Source organism: Melozone crissalis, unplaced genomic scaffold (genome assembly GCF_028551555.1).
Source record: "Melozone crissalis strain CALT ecotype California unplaced genomic scaffold, PUWL_Pcris_2 ptg000023l_1, whole genome shotgun sequence".
Lineage (NCBI taxonomy): Eukaryota > Metazoa > Chordata > Aves > Passeriformes > Passerellidae > Melozone > Melozone crissalis.
The window spans coordinates 5,891,486-5,917,010 of record NW_026535801.1 but is presented as its reverse complement, the minus strand read 5'-3'; the positions used below and the strand labels follow the sequence as shown (position 1 = coordinate 5,917,010).

The 25,525-nt window shown below is 45.9% G+C and overlaps 1 protein-coding gene across 9 annotated transcripts in view; it reads right to left on the bottom strand.

Annotated features, from left to right (window-relative positions):
- Nucleotides 1-25,525, bottom strand: part of LRRFIP1 (LRR binding FLII interacting protein 1) — a 108,833-nt gene that overhangs the window by 36,344 nt on the left and 46,964 nt on the right. For 2 of the 9 annotated variants that reach the window (XM_054277513.1, XM_054277516.1), the window contains exons 2-12: nucleotides 25,052-25,138; nucleotides 18,492-18,509; nucleotides 15,157-15,204; nucleotides 13,919-13,963; nucleotides 13,349-13,399; nucleotides 9,988-10,020; nucleotides 8,523-8,570; nucleotides 5,173-5,229; nucleotides 2,325-2,405; nucleotides 1,180-1,224; nucleotides 249-314 (exon numbers count right to left, since the gene is read on the bottom strand). In XM_054277513.1, coding sequence (XP_054133488.1) covers nucleotides 249-314; nucleotides 1,180-1,224; nucleotides 2,325-2,405; nucleotides 5,173-5,229; nucleotides 8,523-8,570; nucleotides 9,988-10,020; nucleotides 13,349-13,399; nucleotides 13,919-13,963; nucleotides 15,157-15,204; nucleotides 18,492-18,509; nucleotides 25,052-25,138 — 579 coding nt within the window. The remainder of the gene's footprint in view (nucleotides 1-248; nucleotides 315-1,179; nucleotides 1,225-2,324; nucleotides 2,406-5,172; nucleotides 5,230-8,522; nucleotides 8,571-9,987; nucleotides 10,021-13,348; nucleotides 13,400-13,918; nucleotides 13,964-15,156; nucleotides 15,205-18,491; nucleotides 18,510-25,051; nucleotides 25,139-25,525) is intronic. The other 7 variants (XM_054277515.1, XM_054277517.1, XM_054277514.1 and 4 more) reach the window with 7 other exon arrangements.

Genomic DNA, 25,525 nt, shown 5'->3' with positions numbered 1-25,525 from the left:
GGGGGGGGGGAAAGGATTTAATGCATGGCCTTTCCAAGGTGTTTTATCTGTGTGAGGCAGGAGTGGATTCCCTGTCCCACAGAGGGACGAGCTCCCATTGATCACCGCTCCATGGAAGCTGGTGGGAATGGTGCTCCCACTCCTGCTGCCTACAGCAGCAGGTCCTGGCTGTCACACAGCCCAAGTGGGAGGTTCCCCAGGCCGGCAGAGGACAGGGACAGAGCAGGGAAAAGCAGAAAAGCTCTTACAGCACGGGAACTGGGGGCACTATAGCGCCGGCTCCCGCTGTAAACGCTCTCGTCGTACACCGACGCCTACAATGAAACACAGAGTCAGCACGGCACGGCACTCAGCCTCTCTGCACGCTCACAAACTCACCCAGAACAAGAGCAGGCAGCCAGCAGCGTGGCCAGGGACAGGGACACCTCCTGGGGGCAAGCACAGGGCCATCTCCTGGGTGCAACACGAGCAGCATGCAGGGGAAGAGCCGAGGCGAGCGAACGTGCAGGATCTGACACACCCCGAGATGGGACACCAACCCTCCTCACAATTCAATTTTAATTCAATGCTGTGACTGCCTACCCATGAAATGGCTGCATCAATTCTTACTCTGGTCCCATCTGTTTCACCTTCACTGCTGGTGCTGGCAGTGATGAGCTTCACTTACCTCCTGATGAGCTTCACTTACCAGCCAGTTTAGTAAATTAATAAAATAGGAGGAAAATTAATGTTTTAAGACAGACTCTGGTTTAGCACAGAGATATATGGCTCAGGAAACTCTAAGCTTTGAGAAAAAATTCTGAGAAGCTCATTTTAAACAAGAAGGCAGGAATTTGTCTAAAAAATTATATTTGTGAACAGATTTTTGTTAGTTGTTAAGCAGCCAGCAAGAATTGATGTTGCCTCTCTGTCCTGCTGCTGGAAAGACACCAAGAAAGACAATTCCCTGGCAGCATCACAACCCCATGAGCACAATCCCAACAGGAATTAAAGGAAGGCACAGCAAACTCAGGTGTGCACAACCAGCATCACACACGTGGCATTCAGATGGATGGGACACCAGGGGTGGGACAAATAAATGCACCCAAGGGGGAATTACAGACAGAACAAGGGACAAGATGTGCATGGCTGGGGGTGGGTGGCTCTGGTGTTGGTGCTCAGAGCATCAGCACAACAAACCCTGTAACTCCTGGCTGGCAGGGCATCGCTGTACAGCAGGGAGGGCTGGGGGAGACAAGCACAACACTTTTTGGTTTGGCACAGAAAATTCGACAGAAAAAAAAACAACCAGGTGCCTACAGCAGAATGAACCCTCTTGGTGAGAGATTAGGATTACTACATGACAGCAGAAGGAAGCCCAGTACAGAGAATATTAGTCATGTGCTCCATGAAAGCATTAGATCTCTGCTCCCAAAGACTAAGAATACCAAGCAGGCACGTGCATTTCCTACAGGAAGGGAGGACACAGACAGTATGCAAAAGCAAAACAGTAAAATTTAATTTTAGGTTGTTAAGCTGTTATTGTCTCCCACACGTTTGTGTAGAGGAGCCAGAAATGGGGTTTGTCCTCACGAAAAAGAGCTACACACAAGTGCTTCAAAGCACACACTGTTAGTTGTAAGAACATCTCCTGTGTGTCTCATTATTCACAAACACAGAGAAAACACAACCAATTCAGGAAAAAATTACAAGTGCTTCAGTCAGAGCAGGCTGAAACAAGTGTTAGTAACATTCCCCCCCAAAATGCAGGACTCACACAAACCCAGAGCACTCTGTGTGTGTGGCAGAGCTGGGTGCAGGAGGCTCCAGCAGTGATCCCAAACCCAGGTCCTGCTGCCAGTGCCCCATCCACACCCCTGGAGCACTGCTGGAACTCTGCTGGCACCCAGCTCTGTCACACACAGGGGACAATGCAACCTCACAGGGGTTTCACACTCCACTGATGCTCTCCCAGCACTCTGGGAGCTGCTTCCCTGTAATTTCATGTAGTGCAGGCTGGATTGTCTCAAACTCACCAGGCTGACACGCTATGCAGAGGAACTGCCTCAAACAGAGAACTTCAGGTAATTAAGATTTCCCTTATCTTTCCAGACCAACAAGGAAAGGGAGGAGCAGCAAAGGAAAAACTGACTGTGCTCATTTGAAAACAGTTTTCCATGACTCATTCCAAATCTTAAAAGGTCTGGTTTGTTCGAGGCTTTTTTTAAAGTTTCACTAAAAAGAGCTACAGAGACTCCTGACAATTGGTCCAATTGATTCCTAAGCACAAGAGGTTGTATTATCCAAACAAAGTCCAGGCCAGGTGAAGCCAGAGGGCAACAGACCCAATTTCCATTTTGGGAAGAAAGTTGAGATGTGGAAGCATAGCTGCTGTTGGGGAGACCCAGGTCAGAGTAGTAGGAAGCCTGCATTAACAAACAAAGCAAAAAAAAAACCAAAAAAGAAAAAAAGAAAACTCCTTGAGAACTCAGCTTCATTCTTTATTCCTTTAAATGGGAAGCAAAAAGTAAACTAAGTGAATACAAACTGCAAAGCAGCCAAAGTGGTCACAGATGCACAAAGAAGAGAGAACTGCATTAAAGCCGTGAGGATGTGTGAAAACTGTGGGGCCTTTGAAGCACTGGGAAAATGCACTGGTCAGAGAGCTGGCCAGGTTCCTCCTGGGATCCTGGGGAGTTTATGTCCTGTAAGCTACACCCTGAGATGCTGGGAGATGGAGAGCAAAGCCAGGGACCAAAGCTGCTGGCTGTGCCCAGCAGGAGTGTGAGCAGCCACTGTCAGACATGGCAAGAAAACTGTTCCCTAAGAAGTGAGACTTTAAGCACCTTCTTTAAATTAAACACCTTCTCTCCCTGCTGTCTGCCTTGCATCCAGTCATTCCTGCACTTCTGGTGCACTCAGGGGATCTTAATGAGGAATGGTTGTTCTGAAAGATGTCACACTTTCACCTCCTTTGCTGCTCTCCAGAGCTCTCCTTTCACACCCATTCCCTGACACCTTTCCTCTCCAAACATTTCTCAGGCAGCCAAGGCTCTCTGCTTTCAGCAGTCAGCTCCTCACAAACCCTAACTCATCCTTCCCTCACCACTGTGGCCCATGCAGGTGGCAATTTCCTCACAAAGGAGGGAGATCTGTGGCAAAATAAAGAAATTTGTTTGCTTTTTTCCTGAAATTTAGATATGTCACAATACCTACAGGTACAGGCTGAGGGCAAATCACTGTGCAACCTCAAAAAAAAAACCTAACCCAAGCAACCACCAAAACCAAAACCCCTCAAACAATGCCTGTACAAGGAGACTTTGTCTGAAGGGAAACCTGAAGTGAACTTTAAGAAATTATTTTCATTCCTGCTTAGAGTTTGCAATCTGCACGTGGGCTGTTTGGCACATGGCATTAATCATATTTAAGGGATCAAGCTGTGACACTGCAAGTGCAGTGTGCACATGGAGATCAGCCCGTGCTGTGACTTAAAACTGGACACCTATTTTGGAAACAGCCATTGCCAGCAGGTTCATACATCATTTCCCTGCTGTCCTGAAGAACTTTCCCATTTTTCATTTTTCCTTGTCACTTTGTGATTCAGCTTGGGCTTTTTGGAGACAATATTCTGAAAAAGTGAATGCCAGCCAGGCTGGCATCAATTTGGTTTGAATTTTCAGCTATTCTGAGTTACCCCCAAACCTTCCTCCCGCTCCTAATTAATGATTAATCCAAACAGCAACAGAACTACAAGGAACTAACGATGTTGCTGTAATTAAGCCCTACTCAGACTAAACCCCCACGCTGCAAACGCCAATTCCAGCATGATTTTAAATTATTTAAATGGAAACCAAACAACCTCTTCCCCCTGGACGACTTTCTTGCAGATACTTTGCTCTCCCTGCAGCCCTTGGAGCACTGGAGAATGTCAGTAAAGAATAAGAACATCATTTATCACCAGTGCTACAGAATAAAGCTCCTTGAACTCCTCAAATGGGCCAGCAACAGGACAGGCTGGTTTTTCAGCAGCTCAAGCAACAGCATTTCATTGTCTCTTATCCACATAATGCCAGCTAAATTATATGGCAGCAACAATTTTAGATGGACTTGAAATATCAGGTTTCACTGTTTATCCAGGCTCCTGCTTAACTTTGTGCCTACAAAGTCACCCCCTGAACTCCCTCTCATGTTCAGTGTGTTATTGCTCAAACACTTGGATAGATGGGGGCTTAAAAGAGTTTATTTTTGGCCTAAACACTGAGCTTTAGGCTGCACAGCACTAAATTTCTTTAGAAGCCTTGATAGCATAAAGATCAACAGGCTCTGAGCTTTTTGTGTGGCTGTGTCAGAATAAACGGGGAATAAAAAAACCCCAAACAGTTCCCCCTCTGCCCCCAGGCTGTGCCTGGACAACCCCTTTAAATCATCTGCACAATCCCCAATATTTAACAAAGCAGAGCCAGGAGTTGCTGTAATTGACACACAACACTTGTGCTGGAACATTGTGACCTGCATCCTCACAACTGAGTTAATTATCAAGCTTTTCTGGACTGGAAATAAAAGTCCAGCAATGTTAAGTAGTTAAGTGGGAACACTTGCACTGGCTCTTCAGCTCTGTAGGCGTTTCCAGAAACCCTAGGATATGGTTTATAAAGGGAAAAAAGAAATAAAAAACCAAAAAACCAAAGGCATTTAGTTAAGCAAACTTCAAATAAACAATGTGCATTTGGGGAAAATTAAAAATCCATTTTAACAATGCAAATTCAAATTCAAAGTCCATTTTAACTAGGCAAATCTCAAGGCATGGACTAAATTAGGAGATTCAGTGCTGGAGCACAGCATGAACACCTTTGCAGAGGTGGAAAAGCACTCACTCTGTTTCCAGCATGTGGAAACCCTCCCTGCCAGTGCTGCCACAATGCAATTTCTAACCGGTTTTGCTCACAAGTTAAAGCAGTTCTGGCTCCCAATATCTTTCTGTACCAATTTCACTCAGGGCTTGATTTTTGATTTTTTATTTCCCAGATTTTGATTTTTAATTTCTTGCTGCACCTCCAGTGCCTGACAAACTCCAAACCCACAACGTGCAAGACAGGTAAAACCTGCTTCACTGCCAAAAAGAATTTGCTAATTAGCTTTAATCCCATCAAATGGAATGATAGAATTTTATAGCAATAGAAATCATCTACTAACCCTGCTAGATTTTCTACTCTGGGATGATCCATACACGTCTTCCTCATAACCATTGGTCTGTTGTGGAAGGAAAGGAAAAACAAAAAAGGAAAGACAGAAAGACAAAAAAGGAGAGAAGAAAAATTGACGTAGACCCCGAAGGGAGTTTTTAAGCAAATGTCATCACTTATGAAAGGCAAAGGCAGAGACAGAACTTTTCAAAGATACACCAGGAGCAGGAGCAGTGCAGGATTAGGTCATGATTTCAAACATGAGGACACGAACGTTTGTGTCACTGCCTCTAGAACAGCCAAAAATGTCAAGGATACTCCTGCTTGCCCTTTTTGATCCCCTCCCTTCTTTCTTTTTTTTTTGCCTCCCCTATTATTACTATATTTAAACATTATTCTATATTCAAACACTCTGTGAAAGTATTAGGACACAAAATGGGGACAGAAAGGAGATCAGAGACTACAATAAAGGGCATAAATCACTATAGCTGTTTATACCTCAGGCAGCTAAACACCTAAAAAGCTGCAAATTGCAGTAGAGGAATTAATTCCATTTGAGAAATCCAGCTTAGCAAGCATGCAACGCCGTATAAATTCTCTTCTTTTTGATTTTGAGCATCAGAATGAAACCCAGACAGTGGCCATCTGCCTCACCACAGGGTTCTGAGGGCTGGCAGGAGATTTGGGTGGGCTCAGCTGTCCTCCCTGGGGTCAGCAGGGAAAACAAACAAGCCCACAAGGACTGCTCCATAAACAAGGTGAGGTGCTGCAAATCCCTATGGCAGCAGTGCTGGGAACAAAAGAAAACAATCAGTGACTCAGTCCTGAGTCTGGGAATGGGGTGGTGAAGAAGAGGACCCAAAAGTCTCCTCAATGGACAGCATTAAAAGCTCAGGTTTCCCCAGCAATTCACTGTTCAGGTATCACCTCACAACCAGCCCTGGTTTAACACTGAAAACAAGGAAGCACTCTGTGTATTTGGGGTGGGGGTTTGGTGGAAATTTAATTAGAAATTCTATTAAAATTGAGTTTTGAAGACCATGCTTTAATGAGTTCCCAAAATGAAAATCCACTAGAACCAATCTGAATCAATTTCCAAGAGAAATATTTATCATCTACTATACAGCCGCTTGCATGAAAAATTAAACAAATTAACTTAGAAACCAGTTCAGAGCCAAGCTGGGAAAGCAACTTCTGGGAAAAGCTTAGAATCTCTATTGAAATGCAATACTATCACCCCAAATGGAAGGCAAACATCCAAGTTTCTTTTATTCAAGAACTGATCTGAAATTCTGCTGTAGCCTTCTCACACAGCTTGGCTTCTTTCCAGCTTTTACCAGGTTGTTTGTTTTTTTTTTTCCAAGCTCCTTGAATTTCTCCAATGCTTAAGAATGGTTAAAATGGATCTCCAGCAGCTGAAGGCAGCGCTCTGTGCAGACCAATTACCTCCACCACCCCTTTTATTGCTACACTGAGGACTTGTTTGCCTTTTTCAGCTGTGCAATATTGACTAAATGTAACCTCAGATCACTATCTGAACCATCCTATTACTTTGAAATGGTACCTTCATTTTTCCCAGATGTGGTATTCCCCATTTGTTTTTACTGTTATTCCATTTTGACAAGCTGTCTCCTGTTTATCATCAGTATTTTCTCTCTAACCCTGTATGAAACTGCCTTCACTCCCTGCACTCAGCCAGCCAGGCAACACAGACTCCTGGGGAACTGCTTTTCCCTCCTTAAAAAACCCAGATGATGCTGTCTTAGCTGGGAGCAGAGCAGCTGAGATCCTTCCCAGCTGTCCTGCTCTCTAACCAAGCTATTTTCCAACTGTACATTCCTTTTACAAGAAGGAGGTCTGGCCCAAGGTTTCACTTCGTGTCACGCAGAGACAGCCAGGAGCCTCACAGTCAATTCTCAGGAACATCCTTTATGCCCTGAAATAATTACCCTGCTTAGGACCTCCAGCTGAACTGGCATGATGGATTTTCCACAAGGCCAGGGTAACTGGTTATCACTTGACAGTTCAGGCCCTTCTAAAGGAATTTGCCTCATTTGCCCTGTGTGTCCCAGAGATTTGAGCCTGAAGCCCCAGAGCTGAGGCCATTTCCCCTGCCCCTCTGACCCATCCTCTCCAGAAACCTCTCCAGTGCATATTTCTGAAGGCAAATGCTCCAGGCAGCTCTAGGAGAGCAGGGTCAGTTTTATCAGACCTCGCTGGCCTTTGTTCTAGGCTACGTTTACATGCAAAGCATCTGACCCTCATGAAAATTAGAACAAATAAAACTGCATGCTAGAGAGGGTAAAAAGACTCCATTTTACTTTTCTCCCTTTTGTGACCCTATTTCTCTCTGTGCTTTCTTCTTGCTTTTGACAAGGAAACCATTTCACTGCCATTGTGTCCACTTCTGCTTGCAATGTTTTTTACCTCAGGCTGTGGCTCCTGCTGCTCCCTCAGGCTTTCTCAATCCCACACCCAACTTCCAGCCCTCTGAAAAATTCTCTGCCCTTTTCCAGTGTAGCAAAGAACCCCAACCCAGCCTCCACCTGTGATGAGTTAAAGAATAAAGCAGGGATTTATTAAAAGGCCTCAATGGATCCACCTCGGGCAGCACAATGGCCCAGCCAGGGCTGCACCCAAGATGGACCAAAATGGTCACAAAATGGACACCTGGTCACTGGGTCTCTCACTTTTATAAGTTCTGCTCCATTTGCATATTGCAGCTAATTGTCCCATTACAGCTTTAGGTTATGAATCCCATTCTGCTTGTTTTTCTCTCTCCAGCCCACGTTGTTTGTGCTCTTGGGCCTGAGATTTGGATCATTTGTCCTTGGTCCCCATCTGGAGAAGAAATTGTTTTGTCTCCCTGCTTTGTGAAGAGAACTCACCATCCCCTAATATGAAGCTCAGAACTGCACACTAAAACAGCACAGAACCTGAAAAATATAAAAGCTCAAACCTGAGGCATCAATGTCCTCTTTGCCTACCTGGAATTGCTCCCCATAAGATTCACCCATGACAGGGAGTGGAATGAGATGGGGTTTCAGAGCCTTTCTAAGGCCCAAACCATTTGGGATTCTATCATATTCTCTCAATACTGCTTATTTCTATGTCCAAGTTAGGTAGCTCCAGTAAGGTTTTGACTTCTCCCACATGCTCTTTATGCACAGCACTGAAATAAGAGTTTGGATCACCCCACATTTTGGAGATGAACTGGTGCTCATTATTCCCTATCAAGTGCTGATAGCTGTGGTGTATCCTTGACACTGGGCTGGCAGCTCTGCCACCTGCACACACTCCTTGTCCTGCCACAGTGGCTGTGGAGGCAGAACCCTCTGTGAGACACACAGAAATACATACTGCTTTGGAGTAGCTCTTCTTTTTGGTCCTCTCACTCTCTAATCCAGCCTGCAGTGGGATGAAGAACGTGGGGTGAGATCAGTGAGTGTGTGTGCACCCCCATGCAGGGCCAGGCATGCACATCCCCATGCAGGCAGAGGAGCAGGGCAGGGCTCAGGGGGCAGCCAATGGAATAAAACACTCGATTATTGGGAATATTGGGAATATTGCTTAAATGCACTGGTAAATTTAGCAGCTGTGCTCCCAGTCAGCCACGCTGGCTGGGCTCAGTCAATGCACAGCTGTCCATCCTGACTGTATCAATAGAGCCATGAAAACACCCCAATGTGCTGCAACTATTCCGGGATGTAGGTCAGGCACAAAGGGATGCGCTGCACTCCCGGTTGGAAACAGGAATGAAGGAGAGGGGAAAGCAAGGGAATCTACAGGACTGCACTGCCCAGTTTGCTTCCTACAGACTCCAGCACACCTCCAGTTGTGGAAATGTTCTCAACTGAGCTTTAGTCCTCATTGTGCTTTTCTGTTCTTTCAGGAGCTGCTTTATCTCAGTGTTCCCAGAGCAAATACTTGCCGTCAAAGTATTAATAATAATGTGATTTTGTCCCCTAGAGTGAAGGTAACACAAGCTGCAGCTTTGGCAGGCAGTGTGCTTGTCCTGTCTGTCACTGTCATATTTTCTGGAAAAGTCCCTTCACCAGGGTTTCTTCTCCTGGGAAGCTAAGAAGACTCATATAGAAAAATATTATCTGATTGCTTCTCCTGTGTTTTGCTGCTTTGGAATGTGGCAGGAGATTGTTTATCCAACAGGTGGTTGTTTGATTGGTTTCATGTGAATTGTTTTGACTTAATGACCAATCCAGGGTCAGGCCGTGTCAGGACTCTGGGAAGTCACAAGTTTTTCATCAGTATCTTGTTAAGCCTTCTGTCTGTATCCTTTCTCTATTCTTTAGTATAGTTTTAGTATAGCATTCTTTAATATAATATAACATCATAAAATAATAAATTAACCTTCTGAGAACATGGAGTCAGAATCTCAATTCCTCCTTCGTTCTGGGGACCCTGAAAACATCACATCCTGTCACCTTTGCTAGATCTATTTACAGGGAGTTTATGAGAGTTTTGTTCCTTTCCAGACCTGTGCTGAAATAAATCCAGATGCAGCTGGTCCAACAATGGACAGGCTTTAACAGAGACAGTGTTTCAGGGGAAATCCATCCTGTGCTAACCTCTGAGCCAAACCCAGCTCAGATCTCACTAATCATTTGTCACTTCTCATCGGAACTGTGTCAGAGCAGGAGGAGAGGGAAGTGGCACCCTGACATCACAGACCACAAACTGCCTCAGGATGCCTCCAGATCACCCTGATCTCAGAGCAGTTATCACAGCCTGGGTTAGCTGCTTCTTCATGATTAGTTTTTGAGCACACACACACACACACACTCTGCAACTTGCAGACTGTTCTCACCACTGGGTAGGTGCTGGCATAATCCAAATGAGACTGTAAAGGCATGAGAGGAGAGGAAAATCAGAAAACAAAGGAAAACGCGAGTTATGTCAACCAAAGGAACTCCCCAAAACAAAACAAACAACAAACAAACACAAAAATAGGCAGGGAGATAGAAATCCCAACAAAAGAACTTTGATAGTGCAGGATTTCTTGCACAAAGGCACAAGTTTGGAAGCTGGGAGGATACAAAACAAGGACGCACAAATTAATCAGGAGTGATTGATAAAATAAGGACGCACAAATTAATCATGAGTGATTGATAACACAACAATATTTCATGCTGATGGTGTTGGATTAGAGACAGCCAGCTGGGAAGTGGGAGAACCAGGACAAATGAAATAGAGAAGGGACTGAGGAGAGGTTCAAGAGCCCTAACAAACACAGGCTGATGTTACTGAGGAAAATCTGCATGATACAGAACTGAGCTTGCAGAACTCCTGGAACAGGAATGGCAGGAGCTGTGGATGGGCTCAGGATCATCAGGGAAGCTGCTGAAGAAGCCTCTCCATGGAGGAGCCACAGACACAGCCCTGGACCCCTGGTCCCTGTTTGCAGCACAGTCCCAGCTCTGGAGCCTCAGCCCATTTGATCCAATGAACATCTCTGGAGGTTCTGCAGTGCTGCCTGCTCTGCCAGAAGCATCCAGAAGCTTCCCAAAAGCGACCTCACCACATCTCTGGTGCCTGCAGTCCAGGCATCCACTTCGAAAATATTCCAGGAGAAAAGCCCAGAGTGAAACCCACACAGATCAGTGGGGTGGTGAAGCCCTAGGGAGAGGTGAATGTCTGATATTGGCTCATTTCAGTGAAAACTTCCTGCACACAAGAGAAGCACAGCTGCAAAAGGGAAGCCCTGGCACCAGCAGCCCCTCACAGTGCAAGGAGCCTGAGTGCCAAAGATGGAAGAGGAATTTCCCAAAAATGGCATCCTGCAACAATGGAAGGAGAGCCTTCAAATATCCAAAAAGACAGCATCATTCAGAATTCCCCAAGTCATTTTATAAACCCTTCATGGGCACAAGGCAGCATCATTCAGAATTCTCCAAGCCATTTTATAAACCCTTCATGGGCACCAGGCAACTGTTTCTGGTGCTGACTTCAGACTAAAATAGCTCCAAAGCCAAACTGGACACCAGAACTCAGGTGATTCTTTAAGGCTGATCAAAATTTATGGGGCTTTTGGCTTTGTTGTTTTGAAGACAGATGCAGCAAGAGCCAAACCTTGACAGGTTGGCCACAGATGTGGTGAAATGACCAAAAGCATCTGCTGTAAATCCACACTGGGAGAGTGATCAGACAGGCTGTGCACAAGGGCCTGGAGTGACAGGGAAGGGAAGAATGGCTTCAAACTGACAAAAAATAGGTTAAAATTGGGTATTGGGAAGAAATTCTTCCCTGTGAGGGTGGGCAGGCCCTGGCACAGGGTGACCAGAGAAGCTGTGGTTCCCTGGAAGTGTTCCAGGCCAGCTTGGATGGAGCTTGGAGCAACCTGAGATAGTGGAAGGTGTCCCTGCCCATGGCAGGGGGTGGAACAAAATGAGTTTTAAGGTCTTTTCTGACTCAACCCATTCTATCAATTAATTGTGAATAGAACAACTGGACGATGTAGAAGCCTAAATTTCAGTTCAGACTGATAAATATTTACGTCCTTCTACAATCCCAGTGACACAAGAACGAGGCAAGGAAGCTCTGTCAAAACTTTTCCTGTGCCTGCCTAAATGTCAGCCCATCCACCACCAAATGCTGCTTTCTGGGGACAGGGCCTGTGCAACATCACTGAGAAGCACCAGGGTGGAAAGTTTCAGGCAGATGCTTCTGTCAGAGAAGGACATTCCTTGCAGAAGTAGGAGGAATTTGGGGCCATCCCACATCCCTGGTTATCGCAGCCTGAGACTGCTCAGCAAAAAAGGGCCAGGAAAACTCCTCCATGGATGGTGAGGAGGCAGAACGCAGGGCTTCTGCTCCTTAAACATATACAAACCCAGGATTGTGCTGCAAAAGCACCTCAGAAAGAATCAGTGGTGGATTTCCATGGAGGGAAGATGCTTCAGATGCAGATGTGCTATAAACACAGAGCTGGTGTGTTTGCATCGTGCCACGTTACAGCCAGGGATACACAACCCATCTGTGTTGTCAACACCTTCTACACAGACAGAATTGATATTTCAGCTGAACTAGAGATCTTTTTTCCCCTCCAGAAAACGCTTCCATATGTCAACATTTAACCCTAAGTAAAATAAACACTGCTTTTCACATTCTGCTGTGCAGAGAGGCTTTTCTCCACTGAATCTTTGAGGCATCTCCTAGCTCTGAAAAGCACTCAAGTTTGTCATCTTGAGCAAAAAAGGTTTAAAGAGCATTTCATGAGTAGCAATAAGGATTCCACTAAAAAGGGAACAAGGCAGCACTTTATATTTTTAAGCACATTTTTGTGCAATTTTACAGTGGGATCCCTGGCAGGGCTCTGCAGCAGAATTTTCTCTTTTTTTCAATGAGTCTTTTAGTATGTAAAAACAGAGTTAAGGTTTGTATAAATGTGTGTTATCTGGGAAAATACTGTCTGGACATTTGGAGGAAAAACTGAACTTTTCCTACAGATGAGTGCTCAGTGCTTCACTAATCCCACCCTCCACAAAACTCAGGCCTGCAGATGATTTTCAAGTATTTCTAAAGCATTTTAAAAGCCAGTATCCAGTGACAGGACCTAAGGGAATGGCTGGAGCTGTGTCAGAGGGATTTTGGGGTTAGATGTCAGGGAAAGGTTCTTCCCCCAGAGGGTGCTGGGCACTGCCCAGGGAATGGGCACAAATGGGCACAGTCCTGAGGCTGCCAGAGCTCCAGGAGAGTTTGGACAAGGGATGTCAGGGAGGGATTGTTGCAGGGTCTGTGCAGGGACAGGAGATGGATGATCCTTGTGGGTCCCTTCCAGCTCACGCTATTCTGTTATTTTATGAATATTCACCTGCAATTCCAAAGCGCCCAACACTTATTTCCACTGATAATCACTTCAGGTTTCCTGGGCTAATAAACACTGACCCCACCAGCACTTCCCTTCCCAAATTCCCAGTTTCAGAGTGAAACAGGGGAGCTCACAAGGTGCATGCAGACACCAATGTCTTGGCTGAGTCCCTCCTGCAGGAGTGAAGAGCAGTGACCACAAAGGATCCCTGCACGGGGCACACACTGCAGACAATCAGTGATGCACTTGAAAAAACCCAACATGGAACACGTCCAGGACAGTCCCCTCGCAGTGTGGGGGCACAGGGGGACAGTGACAGCCACACACAGACATGCACACAGAGGTTGCACAGTTTACCAACCCTCAGGCTTCCACGGCTACCCACTGACATGCGCTCATCTTCATCCGAAGCCTAGCGAGAGAAAGCGTAGAGACAAAAATAAACAGTGAAAAGAACACAGGTAACAGGCACTGATGGCTTTGATGGGACAGGAGGAAGGGAGAGATGCACAAACTCAATGTTTTTACAAAAGGATTGCACTGGAAGTGTAAGCAGAAAGCAAATGAAATCACACCCTGCCCAAGAAACAGTCAAGCATTTTACTGTAGGGTGAAGGAGGAGCTTGCTCAGGTGTTCCCTGCTCTATGCTCTTGGCCCTTTCATGAACATTAAACACTCCAAACCGGTTATTTCCCCACTTTCCACCCCCTTTACTCTTGCACATTTGCAAAAGCTCCCTGGAGTGATGGGGAGAGGGCAGAGAAGTCAGGAAGTGGCTTTGGGGTTTCCACTTGCTGGGGGTGGTGGGAGGTGGGAGCTTGTTTTGGTTCCTTTTCTTTTGAGAAGGAAGTGCCTTGTACACTTATACAGTGTCTGTTTTCTTAACCTGAAATGTCTGTCTGAAGAGAAAAAGCAAAAGCAGGTACTGACCGAGGCATTTCTTCGGGCTCTACGGGAATAACGCTCACTGTCTTCCTACCAAGGCAGAGAGAGAAAACAGAGGGAGGTGTTGAGAGGACACACACAGCAACAGAGCCTTCCAGAAACACACACTGAGCTCCAGCCACGCACAGGAGCCAGTAAACTTAAAACAAACAACAGGAGGTGACACCCTGTCGAAGCAGAAAAACCCTTCCTCCCTCCTGTGAGACTCCAGATTTCCTCTCTGCTACACTGGAAACGACATCAGATGCTTTACATTTCAACAAGCTGGTTTGAACACATTGATCTGCCACTGAATTTGGAAACAGCAGTAGAAAAAAAAAAGTTTTAATATTGTAGTCAACAGAGCTGATTTCCAAGCAAGGGAACTGCCAGTAAGGTGGAGTTGTGCTCATCCAGCAAGGATTTGAGGAGACTCTATGTGAGTCTGGGGTGGGTGAGTGGTCCATGCATACCAGTATTTACTGATTAATTATCAGAGACCAAGGAATTTGGGGAGTTTGGGAAGTTACCTTCCACACTGGAAGCTGGCTGTTCAGTTTTGCCTTTGCAGCTTTGCAGGGCAAGGCCACAGCTTTCAGCTGGCATGGCTGCTAACTGGTTTCATAAAGTTAGGGTTGAAACACATTTGAAACCTTCCAGCCCATTAGCTACTTCTTCATCTCCTATCATGGGTGTTAAAACAGTCAGATGTTGCTAGTGGCCAAGTCTACAGCTGGTATTCACTGGTTTTAGCAAATTCTAAAATCCAGGACAGGGTATTATTGGAAAAAAGTGAGGATTGCCACATGGCAGCAATAATTTCTCTGAGGGATTCCCCTGGGCCAGTAAGTGCTAAGGGAAATAGTATGAGTGAAATTTGCCCACAATTTACCTGAAGGCAGATTTAAGAAGATTCAAGTGGTGATGAAACCCACAAAAAGTAAAATGAGCACAAATACTCCCTGTATCTCAAGGGGCTTCAACAGGTTTTTATCCTAATCTAATCTTCCAGCAAATAGCATGGACACAGGTGTGTAAAAGGAGATGGCTCTAACCCAGTCCTTGCCAGTTTTAAGCTGATCCAAACTCACATTTCAGGTGGAAAAGCAAGACTGTGGGATTGCTTGGAGTGGAGCTCACACTCCCAATGGATGAAAACACCTACTTGGAGGGATCTCAAACTCTATGAACTACTCAGAACTGCAACGCGCAAAAGCTGTTGAGCTACGTCGATCAAGTCCTACCATCCATTGCTCGATGTCTCCCCACTTAGTATCCAGCCCATAATATTTCTACAGACAGAAAAGGGAAAAAAAACAGAATTTAGATGAGAAAAGCAGACACAGAACATTTAGGCATGCACTGCCAGGCCTTGGCCAAGCCACACAGCTCCACATGACTGTGCCAGTGAGAGCTGTGCCGCGTGGCACGGGAGTGAATGCCTGGGAAAAGCTGCCTGGAAAGGGGAAAGGGGAGTTTGGGCACAACCAGGGTGCTCAGCAGCTTCCTCTCCCTCAGCACTGCAAAACCCCCTGTGCTGGGGGACAGGAGCAAGGAGAGTAATGAGTCTTGAATTCCTGACCCAGTTAAGTCAAGATTCATTACAAGGGAGGCGAGCGCAGGACTCTTCCAGGATGAAAATTGCTGTCAAATCATGTTTCCCGTAAAGGTCTGTCAAACTGGGCAGACAAGTTGGGTACAACTCATCTCTGGGCACCCTGATTTGCTGGATTAGAGCTCCACAGAGCTCCTTTCAGAGCACCAGGCTTTTTGACCCACCTGGGAGCAGTGGCAGCACCAATGAAAGTACAAGAGGACAAGATCCACCAGTGCAGGCAAAGACAACACTGGGAACTTCCCAATGAACTTGAACTTCCTCCAGGCAGCAAGTTGTTCAAAGATCCACAGGTTTAATAGGACTTTTCTTCCTCCCCAAAGAAGCCTGTCAAATCTGGTCTCAGGAATTTTGTGTTTCTAATGGTGTCCATTAAAATGATTCCTGTGTGAATTAAAATCATTGGCCTAAAGCACAGCAATAGGCAAATGGAAATCCTGCTTAATGAAGGAAGAATAATATGTATTTTAGAGCTTTCTTATAGGCTTGAGGAGGCAGGAGTATCAACAGCCAAAACCTTAGAAATTTTTTTTTTTTAAAAATCAGAAACCTGTTCTGTATTGCAATCTGGTTTTAACACTCACTCAATGGTATTAATGTAATTTTATTTTCACCCTTAAAGCCTCATTCATCATTTACTAACAAACCAAACCAAACAGCTGCACATTCTGCAGGGCTGTATTACTTTATTCCCACTTCAGATTCATAAGCCACGCAGCAGCTTGTTATAAAAGTAACTGTTATGCACATCTCAGCCTGAGAATGACCCCTGAGAATTCCATGAACTCCCAGAGCTGTGTGCATGATGAGAACCTGCAGATTATATGCTTTGTAGTGAAGCAGGTCAGGTAAAGCCTTATTAGAGGCTTTTTAGCCATTAACAGACTGAGAACATTTTCTAACACTAGACATCAATTTAAAAACTGAAACATACTCTTAAAATGGAGAATCCTTTTTCACACATTGGAAGGATCCATAAATACATTTGTAAATTTTTTAGGGTTTCTGCTTTCTTTTCATGCCCTCTGTTCCTGACACTGGTTTATGAATTCAGCCTTGCAAAAGGCAGATAAGGAAACAGCCCTGACAAGACTTGCTATGTCACAGTTTAAGTTCCACTTCAGGCTTTTCCATCTCCATTTCAAATTACTCAGCTACGTGCTTAACATCCCCTGAAGAAAAATCTTAATGAATGAGACTGCCCAGAGACTATTCTAATTTATAATCTTTTAAAGAGCACGTGTCATACTGGACTGAACTGGTGGCTTTTAAGCTCCCAAGTATTTTGACCCCTCACAGCCACTTTTCTCAGCTCTCCCTCTACACCAGCTCTTCTGTTCTGCCCCCAGGGGCCTGATTCCAACGGGCTGAAGGAGGAAATGCTGCTTTTCCATTCATTCAGGTTTCACTTAGAGGCCCTTGCTGGACTCAGGTTCCCTTCCACCTTGAAAAGTGATATTACAATTCAATAATTAATGATGTTAATACCATTGAGAGAGAACTCCAGATGCGATTCGCTCTCTGAGCGCCAGCGAAACTGCCGGACTCACAAACTCACCACGGGATGTTGGGAGCATAACCCACTTATCTCCCCATCCATGTCAGGACACCAACAGTAAACAACATCCTGGGCTCCCAGGGGGCTGCTTCTGCACCAGGAGGTTAAATTAATTCCCATAAAGAAGATTAATAAGGAGCCTGTCGATCCATGGGCAGACACTGAGTCACTCAGCGCACAGTCAGCTCCAGAAATAAAACCAGGAGTGAGAGGGACTTGTTGCCAAATTGATGGGGTCAGGATTGAATAGCAGAGCACATGATTTGAGCAGCTCTCTTCATATACATACACACTCCAAGAGGAGAACAGCACTCCCAAGAAGCACATGCAGGGCTGGGTCAGGCTTTGAAACATGCAGTTAGGGCAGCTGGAGTGCCAGAACAAAACCAAGCACACTGTGGTTTAGGGAGACATTCAGCACTCAGCAAGCAATAAAAACACTCAGGAAAAAAAAAAAAAAAAAAAAAAAAAAAAAAAAAAAAAAAAAGAGAAAGATTCAATAAGGTACAAAATGGCAGGCTTGAAGAAAAATGTGCTTTCTCCCTCCCTGTAAAAATTCTTGGGAGTTATTTCTGATTATAGGTGCCACTCAGCTGACATGCTGAAAGTGTAGAACAGCCAGGCTGTTATATTCAGTTCTTTTCAGATGTCTGGCTGTTATTTCAGCCAGACATCACGACACAAACCCCAAAATCTCTGTTTCTACATGGCAAGTGACCTCAGTTAGAGCTACTGCTATCATCCTCTTTGCCATCATCATGGAAAGGAAACTGGGAAGAGGGAAGAGATCATGACTTTAAACCAAGATGAGAGAGGATTAAACAATATAAAATCACGTTTAATGTGTAGGTTGAAGGCCATACAGTTTATTTACCCAAGGATTATGAATTCAAACACAGCATCCCTGATTTCCTTCAGTGACTTTGTGCAAATAAAGTCATCTGCAAGTCATTCTTCCTGCTGGCACCTGTTAAATGCTTGCCCAGCCTGAAACACTCCAGTGATTTTCTTGGCCTTCAGCACATGAACAGAGGTGACACAGGGAGCCACTGTGCCCTCCTGTGACCCTGCTTTGCCAAGTCACTTCTCTGTTACTGCTTATCCTTTGCCAAACAGGCTGTAGGAAAAAATCACATTAGGTGCCTGACCAGACACACTTTACATGGGTCACCTTCCCCCACTGCCCTTGACTGTGCACCCCACAAGATTATGGGAGGGCAGAATTACATGGAAATTTGCAGCCTGCTGGGCGTCTCCCACTCTTCAGAGGATTTCCAAGGTTGGACTCGAGGATCTTGGAGGTCTTTTGCCACCTAAAATGGCTGTGTGGTTGTGAAATTGCAGCAAGACTCACGGGGTGGGAAGAAGAAGGCATGCAAACAAGAAGGAAAGCGAGCAAGCCCTACCTTCTGCACCTGATAGATCTGGGGGGAAAGGGAGAGGAAAGAAACAAGGAACAAAGCTAGCATGAATGATGGATACATAGCAATGCTCCACAGCTCCTTCTGGAGGGAAAAAACAGCATTTATAGAGAAAATACAGCAGAACATCAACACAGAGAAGAGCACAGTGAAGCCCTGTGGATTCAGGCAGGACAAAAGCAGTGTTTGCATCGCGGGCCTCCTCCATGTGACTGGCTAGAGCACAGCATTCCTGTTCCCATTCCCACCAGGCCCTAGGGTGCACATGGGACATTTTATCCCCAGGCTTTGCACCAGGCCAGAGCCCAGCCCAGCTGTGAGCCAGGACCTCTCATTTTTCCAGCCTCCCCTCCACAACAGGAATGGATGCCCAAATATTCACCCGGGACGAGTCGTGTATCTACCAGCACAATAAAAGCAAACAGCATTAACTACAGATCAACTGTTCCTCTTTGGAGGATAGAATTTGTCCTTGAGGGATGAATCACAGTTACAAAAGCACCAACCCCACACACCTCTCACCTGTGCACAGCACAGTGCCAGGGTGTGAAAATTCCTGGGAAATTCCTTGCACGGATATTGTTGGCCTTAAAGGATCCTTGCAGGTTGTTCTGTCAATTTTTAATGTTTCTGTGGAGCGTCACACTATTTTCAGGCTTTAATAAATGCCCTGCTGACAGTGTTGTTTCACAGTCTTGGAGCACTTTGATAAGACACAAAACCTTTACAGCCACTCTACCTGCACCTGAATTTTGTGCTCTTGGAGAACTGCTCTTGACTGATGAGCTTTGTGAATCCACATGAAAACAGAAAATAGGTTTTTTTCTCACATCTTTCCTGAAACCAGAACCATTTCTGGTTACTCCAAAGAACCCTTCTTGTTCAAAACCACCTGGCTGCACAATCCTCTGGTGGCAAGGCAGAAGTAGGAGGAATTTCAAGTCTCCCAGATTTTGGGGAATTTGGAGGATCCCTGGCATTCACTGCTCTCAGGGATACCCCATGGGAACCTGGATGCCAGTGCTGGGAAGCAAAGCTTATGTCTCTCAATCCCTGCCCTCCTGATCAGGTTCCCCTTCACGAAGGACAATGCACAACCCAGATTAATGCCTCAGCAGCTTTAATTCCCATTCCAGCAAGCACAGGAGGGAAAATCAGGACCCATTTAAAAACCAGCATTCCCACCACACAATAACCACCCCACTTCCTTAAGAAAGCCATGGAGAGGAAAATGAACTGGGCCCTCCCACAAGGCTGCACACAATTCCAATTTCTGGCTTCTCCATGGCACACTCAGAGTGCCTTTCATCCACACACAGGAGCCAAACACCACAGGTTCAAACCTGGCAATTACCACACAGCTGATTAACCTCAAAGCTTTAACTTTTCCAGGCTGGTTTTCTTCACCCACTCCTCAAGGCAGCTCCATGGAATTCTTATTTTTCAAACCCAGTGCTCCAGGCCTGGCACAGCAGGGATTCACTCCCTGCTGAGTCCAAAGCAAGGCACACAAGGAGCCTCATGCCCAGGACCCAAATTACAAATGGACAAGATAACAACAGGGCCCTTGTTCAGGCCAGGCACTGTGGAGGGAGGTGGAGAGGCTTTATGGATAAAGCCAAATTAATATTTTAACTATTCCAGCTTTTTATAAAACCTGGTCTTCTGGAGGAGCCCATTAGCCAACAGGCATTACAGCTCTGCTCCGAAGTGACTGATCCCTCAGCAGTGCATGAGGGAAAGGTGTCCCTGTCATGGCAGGGAGGTTGGAATCAGGGGGTTTTTAAAGGTTTTTCCAACCCTTAAAAGTAATTTTAGGATTCTGTGATGACATTGTCCTCTTTAGAAAAGAGAAAACATATACTTTTAAACAATCACCCCTGTTGCAGATGTGTGACCCCCAAAAACAGTCAATACACATCTAAGCAGTCAAATGCTTTCAAAAGCAGTTTCCTCTATTAGGGCACACAGTTTTCTGTATTAGGGTATGACCAAAAAACCCAAATGTGTTTCATTCACAGTATTAACAGCAGACAGCTTTCCTGATTTCCTCATCAAAGGAGGCTGCACACAAAAATAAAATTTTTCATAGAAGTAGGTTTAAAACTGGACAGAAAAAGCCATGGTGGCAGAAGAAGAGTCTGCTAAAAACATCATCCACATCATCCCTCTTCAGATTTTCCTGGGCATCTTCACAGTGAATGTATAAGACACAGATGAACCACCACAAACCTCCTCCATTTCCTCCCTGCTTATGTAAGCACCAAGTTTCATAGCCAGTCTCACCCCTCCCCATTCGAGCCACAAGAATCTGCTTTTCCCTTTTTTTTACTAGAAAGCATTGGTAGTGTTATTTTATTCCAAAGAAATATGAATCCAAAGGGGGAAAAATATGTGCAAGTGAGGTAAGGAAGGAATTTACAAAGCAGCCAAGGCAAGTTTCATGCTGTGGCCTTAAAGCAAGTGCTGCAGATGAAGGCAGGAGAGCAGCACAGTGCACTTGCCTTGAACCAGAAGTACAGGCTCATCTGCTGTGTGAACTGGCAGGGAAGAATCTTATCCCACCGATTAAGGAGTGGGAGGAGATCAGTCTCTTTTCACTTCAGGCACTAATATCAGCTTACACTGTGGTCTCCAAGTGTCAGCCCTTGAAGAGACATTTAAAGCCTTGCCAGCAGAACACACAGAAAGCACTCCTACAGAAAGCATTCTCTGCAATTAGCCCTGGCTCAAAACTGTTACTGTTAAATATTGCTTGGGAAAAAAAGGGTTTAACGCATTTCAGGTCAAGCTTCTGAGAGGAAAAAATAAATGTACAGGAAAAAAAAAAATTCTTCCTCCAATTTTACCTTTAACAAATTGTTACTCAGAAAAATTGGGCTGCCCACTCCTGGCTCGCTGTTCTGCATGAATTAACAATAAATACCTGAATGTACACAGGAATTTGTCTCAGGACCAGGCACATCTCAACAGTACAAGCCAAAGGGACTGGCCTCAGACTCTGCAGCTGGAAACCAAGTGTTTCAAAAGCATGGCAGCATTGTACGGTAAACCAGGACCCATCACTGTTCTGACTCCCACCAGTGCTGGGAAACCAGGGAAGGGAGGAAATACCAAATATCCTAATTGTCCTTCCAGCTCAGAACAGGCCCTGGCAATGAGAGCTGCCCTGCACTCACTGATGTGTACAGGCAAACCAGAGAATTTAACCAGACCTCCAGGTTAATAATTAACATCTTTGGTGGGTAACAACAACAAAGCAGCTCTGAATGAGAAGCCAGAAGCATTCAAGCTGTAACACTTGTCAGACCTGTGCCTTTCCTAAAGCCTCATCACCAAGAACACATTCTCTAATAAACAGAGGAATTGATTCACACCTCTGTGATTCAGGAGTGATCAACACCCTTATCTTCAGAGGGACTCCCCATGTCCTGTGCTGATCCCACAGTGTGGGCAGCAGGAAAGGGGGAATTCTGCCCTTCTGCCTTGTTCAGGTGAGACCCCACCTGCAGAACTGCTGGAGGAAGCACCAGGATGATCAGAGGGATGGGGCAGCTCTGCTGTGGGAAAAGGCTGGGAGAATTGGGAATGTTCCAACAGGAGCCCCATCCAACAGGAAAGATGGTGCAACACAAAGGGACTGGAGTGACAGCACAAGGGGGAATGGCTTCCCACTGCTGACATTGGATTCTGGGAAGGATTGTTCCCTGTGAGGGTGGGGAGGCCCTGGCACAGGGTGCCCCGAGAAGCTGTGGCTGCCCCTGGATCCCTGCAAGTGTCTAAGATCTGGTTGGACAGAGCAACCTGGGCTAGTGGAGGTGTCCCTGCCCATGGCAGGGGGTGGAACAAGTTAAGTTTAAGGTCCTTTCAACTCAACACATTCTGGGATTCTGTGATTAGGTCACAATTCTTGCGCTCACTTTTTGCTTCAGCTTCAGAAAACACTTTTCATGTACCCAGCTTATACTTCCCTATGAAACTTGTGCTCACCTTCTCCTCTTTAGCTTCCCTTCCCTGGAGAAAAAAACAAAACAACAAAGAGAGCAAACCAAAACAGCCAAACCACTGGCACAGCTACCCTTCTTTGTGCTGCCTGGCACGAGGAGGTGCCAGGTGAGGAGACGATGCTGCCTCTGGAGCACACCTGCAATCCTGCCCCACCGCAGAGCAGTCTCCCACAGGAACTTTCCCACATCTCCCCCTGCAACTGAGAGCTCCCTGCCAGAGGCCCAGATATTCCTGCTGCACCATTTCTCAATCCTGTGTGCAGACTCTTCATGCAAAAGTCACCCAATTACTTTAAAATGAGGGAAATGAAGTGCAAGATTGAGAAATGTCATAAATACGAGGTGGTGGGCAGGAGAGGAGCCAGTTTCCAAACCCAAATCATTAAAACACTCTCTTTCACTGCCACAGTTATAGCCTGTAATGGTAGCACCTGGAAACTTTTAACTCAGAGCAGCAGTGTAAATATATTTCCAAGTAATCCATGCTCCACAAGAAGCCTGCCAGAGCATGCACACGGCTTAAAGCATGAAAGACTACACGCACACGCAATAAATTCATTTATTGCTTTTTAACTCCCAGAAGGGACTTAGGGCTCTAAAAAGCCTTCTGAAGTAGTAAAGCAAGCTGGTTATTTAACATGGCAGCAGTGGAAAAGCGCTCTTTATGTTTCTGAGAAGTTTGCAAAGGGAAATGAAGATGGCAGAGAACCAGGTGTACAGATCCCAGTGCCACAGCAGGGTCCCCTCCAAGGAAGGGGTAGGTGCCAAATATCTTGTGTTGATCGCTGCTTGGGATTTTCTGTATTTATGTTTTATTGTACCTGCAAGACACTTGTGGCAATGAAAAACTTCCTGCAGCTCACCTTAACATCTCTACTTGGCATCTGGGGGCTAAGATTAAACTATTTCAAAAAGTTACAGAATATCCAAGCATGCAAAATATTAAATAAATGTGTCATTTATACCAGTGAGTTACAAAGCAGACTGTGATGGGTATCTGGCTGAGCTTTCAGTGACTGTGGTATTTCAGAGAGACATCCTGCCCTGCCCAATTTCTATCTACCCAAAGCTTTCACAGGTTTTCAGATGACAAGCCCTTAATTGCAGGAGCTTTAGTTTTCACACCTAAATTTCAGTTTACCAAGACACCCTTTGCAGCATCAGCTTTTAATCTGCAAAGGGGTCATCAGCTTCATTAAGTCACCTGTAAATTAGATGGTGTCACTGCCAGGACACCCCTATTTACTTTGCTACCCAAACAAAACACGTGGTGCCTGCATAGCACAGCCCTCCCACGGCTGCTCCCAAACCCCCCAGCCCTGACTGCTGGCACAGCAGTGACAGCAGCTCCCAGGCTGGGCCAGGCTGCAAGAAACATCCCTCAGACAGCAGCAACTGCAGCAGGAGAAGGCTCCCACCTTCCCCAAGCTCTGTGTTGGCAGCAAGGGAGCTGAGACACATCCAGACCTGCCTCACCAGGAGCGGAGCGTGGGCAGCCTGCCCAGGAGCTCCTCTGTGGGCTGGCTGCCGCAGCCTGCACCGGCACTGCTGTCACATCCTGATCCACATCCTGCTGCCACCTCCTCATTCACTGCTCCACAGCTCAACCAGATCCTGCTCTGCACCCCAAAGCAAATGCAGAACCACTGAATTACAGAATGGCTTGGGTTGGAAGGGACCTTAAGATCACCAAATTCCACCCCCTGCCATGGGCAGGGACACCTTCCACTATCCCAGGGTGCTCCAAGCCCCATCCAGCCTGGCCTTGGACACTTCCAGGGATCCAGGGCTTCCATGGGCACCCTGTGCCAGGGCCTCACCACTCTTACAGGAAAGATGTTTTTCCTAATATCCACTCCAACTCTGCCCTGTGTCAGTGTGAAGCCATTTCCCTTTTTTCCTGCCCTACATTTATTCCTACTAAGTATTCCCAGACTTCCTTCTTCTTCATTCTCCTTCAAAAATCTACTGAAAAAACTAAATTGTGATTACTGTTGTCCCTCTAACCTCAACCAGAGTGGTGGTTGCAGCCACTCTGCTGCTTCACTGAATGCACATCACCAAGCACAACTTTTGAGAGCTCCTGGTTCAGTTCACCAGGTAGGCAATGCTTTGCCAAGTGCAGTTTCTACCCTTGCCCCTGCCAAGAGCAGCCCATCCTTTTTACAGACTTGGGGAGGGCAGTGGATTCACAGCAGGAAGCAGAACAGCTTCCCACTGGAGTTACACAAAGAGCCAGGAATCTTCCATATTCATTGGATTTCTAACGAAGTGATAAGAATCCACCACCTCCACAAAGAAGCTGCATACTTCAAAGTTTAACATTAAACAGGAATTACTAACCACCAGGATTTTCTGTGAATAATTACGCAGGCTTCACCGAGATAAAATCCTTGCGTTTTTCCCAGGTTTTCTACGATCAACATTAGCTCCACACAGACTATTTCAACAAAACACAGACGAGCCCTCTATTCCAGGACCTCTGAACATCCTCCTCCCTGGATACAGCCCAGGCACCCCCCAAAGCCCCGGCCTTACCTCCTTCTGCTGCCTCTCCAGCTCCTTCATGCGGATCTCCCGCGCCTCCGCCCGCGCCGCTCGCTTCGCCGCGAGTCTGGCTTCAGCCTGGCAAGGGGAACACAGGCATGGGATGAGATCAAAGCTGGCCAACCCAACGGGGAGCACGCTCTGGAAGCAGGGCAGGCAATGGGGAGGATTGACTGGGCAAGGCTGTAAACACATCTGTAGGAGTTAATTCCCTACTGCAGGTAATGGCCCTGCCTTCCCTAACTTGTTATCCTAACACCCCCGTGCAGGCACTACCCTCCCTGAGCACACTTGTGTTTAAAAGGGATCTTTAATTATTATTTGTGTGGCTGGAGAGGAAGCAGGTTGATTTATTTATTGCTCGTTTTGTTTTGGGTTGTTTTGTTGGTTTTTTTTTTCCCTCCCCTGCAGCGTGGATTGTTTTTTTATTGATGAATTAATTTGACCAACACCAAACACATTATG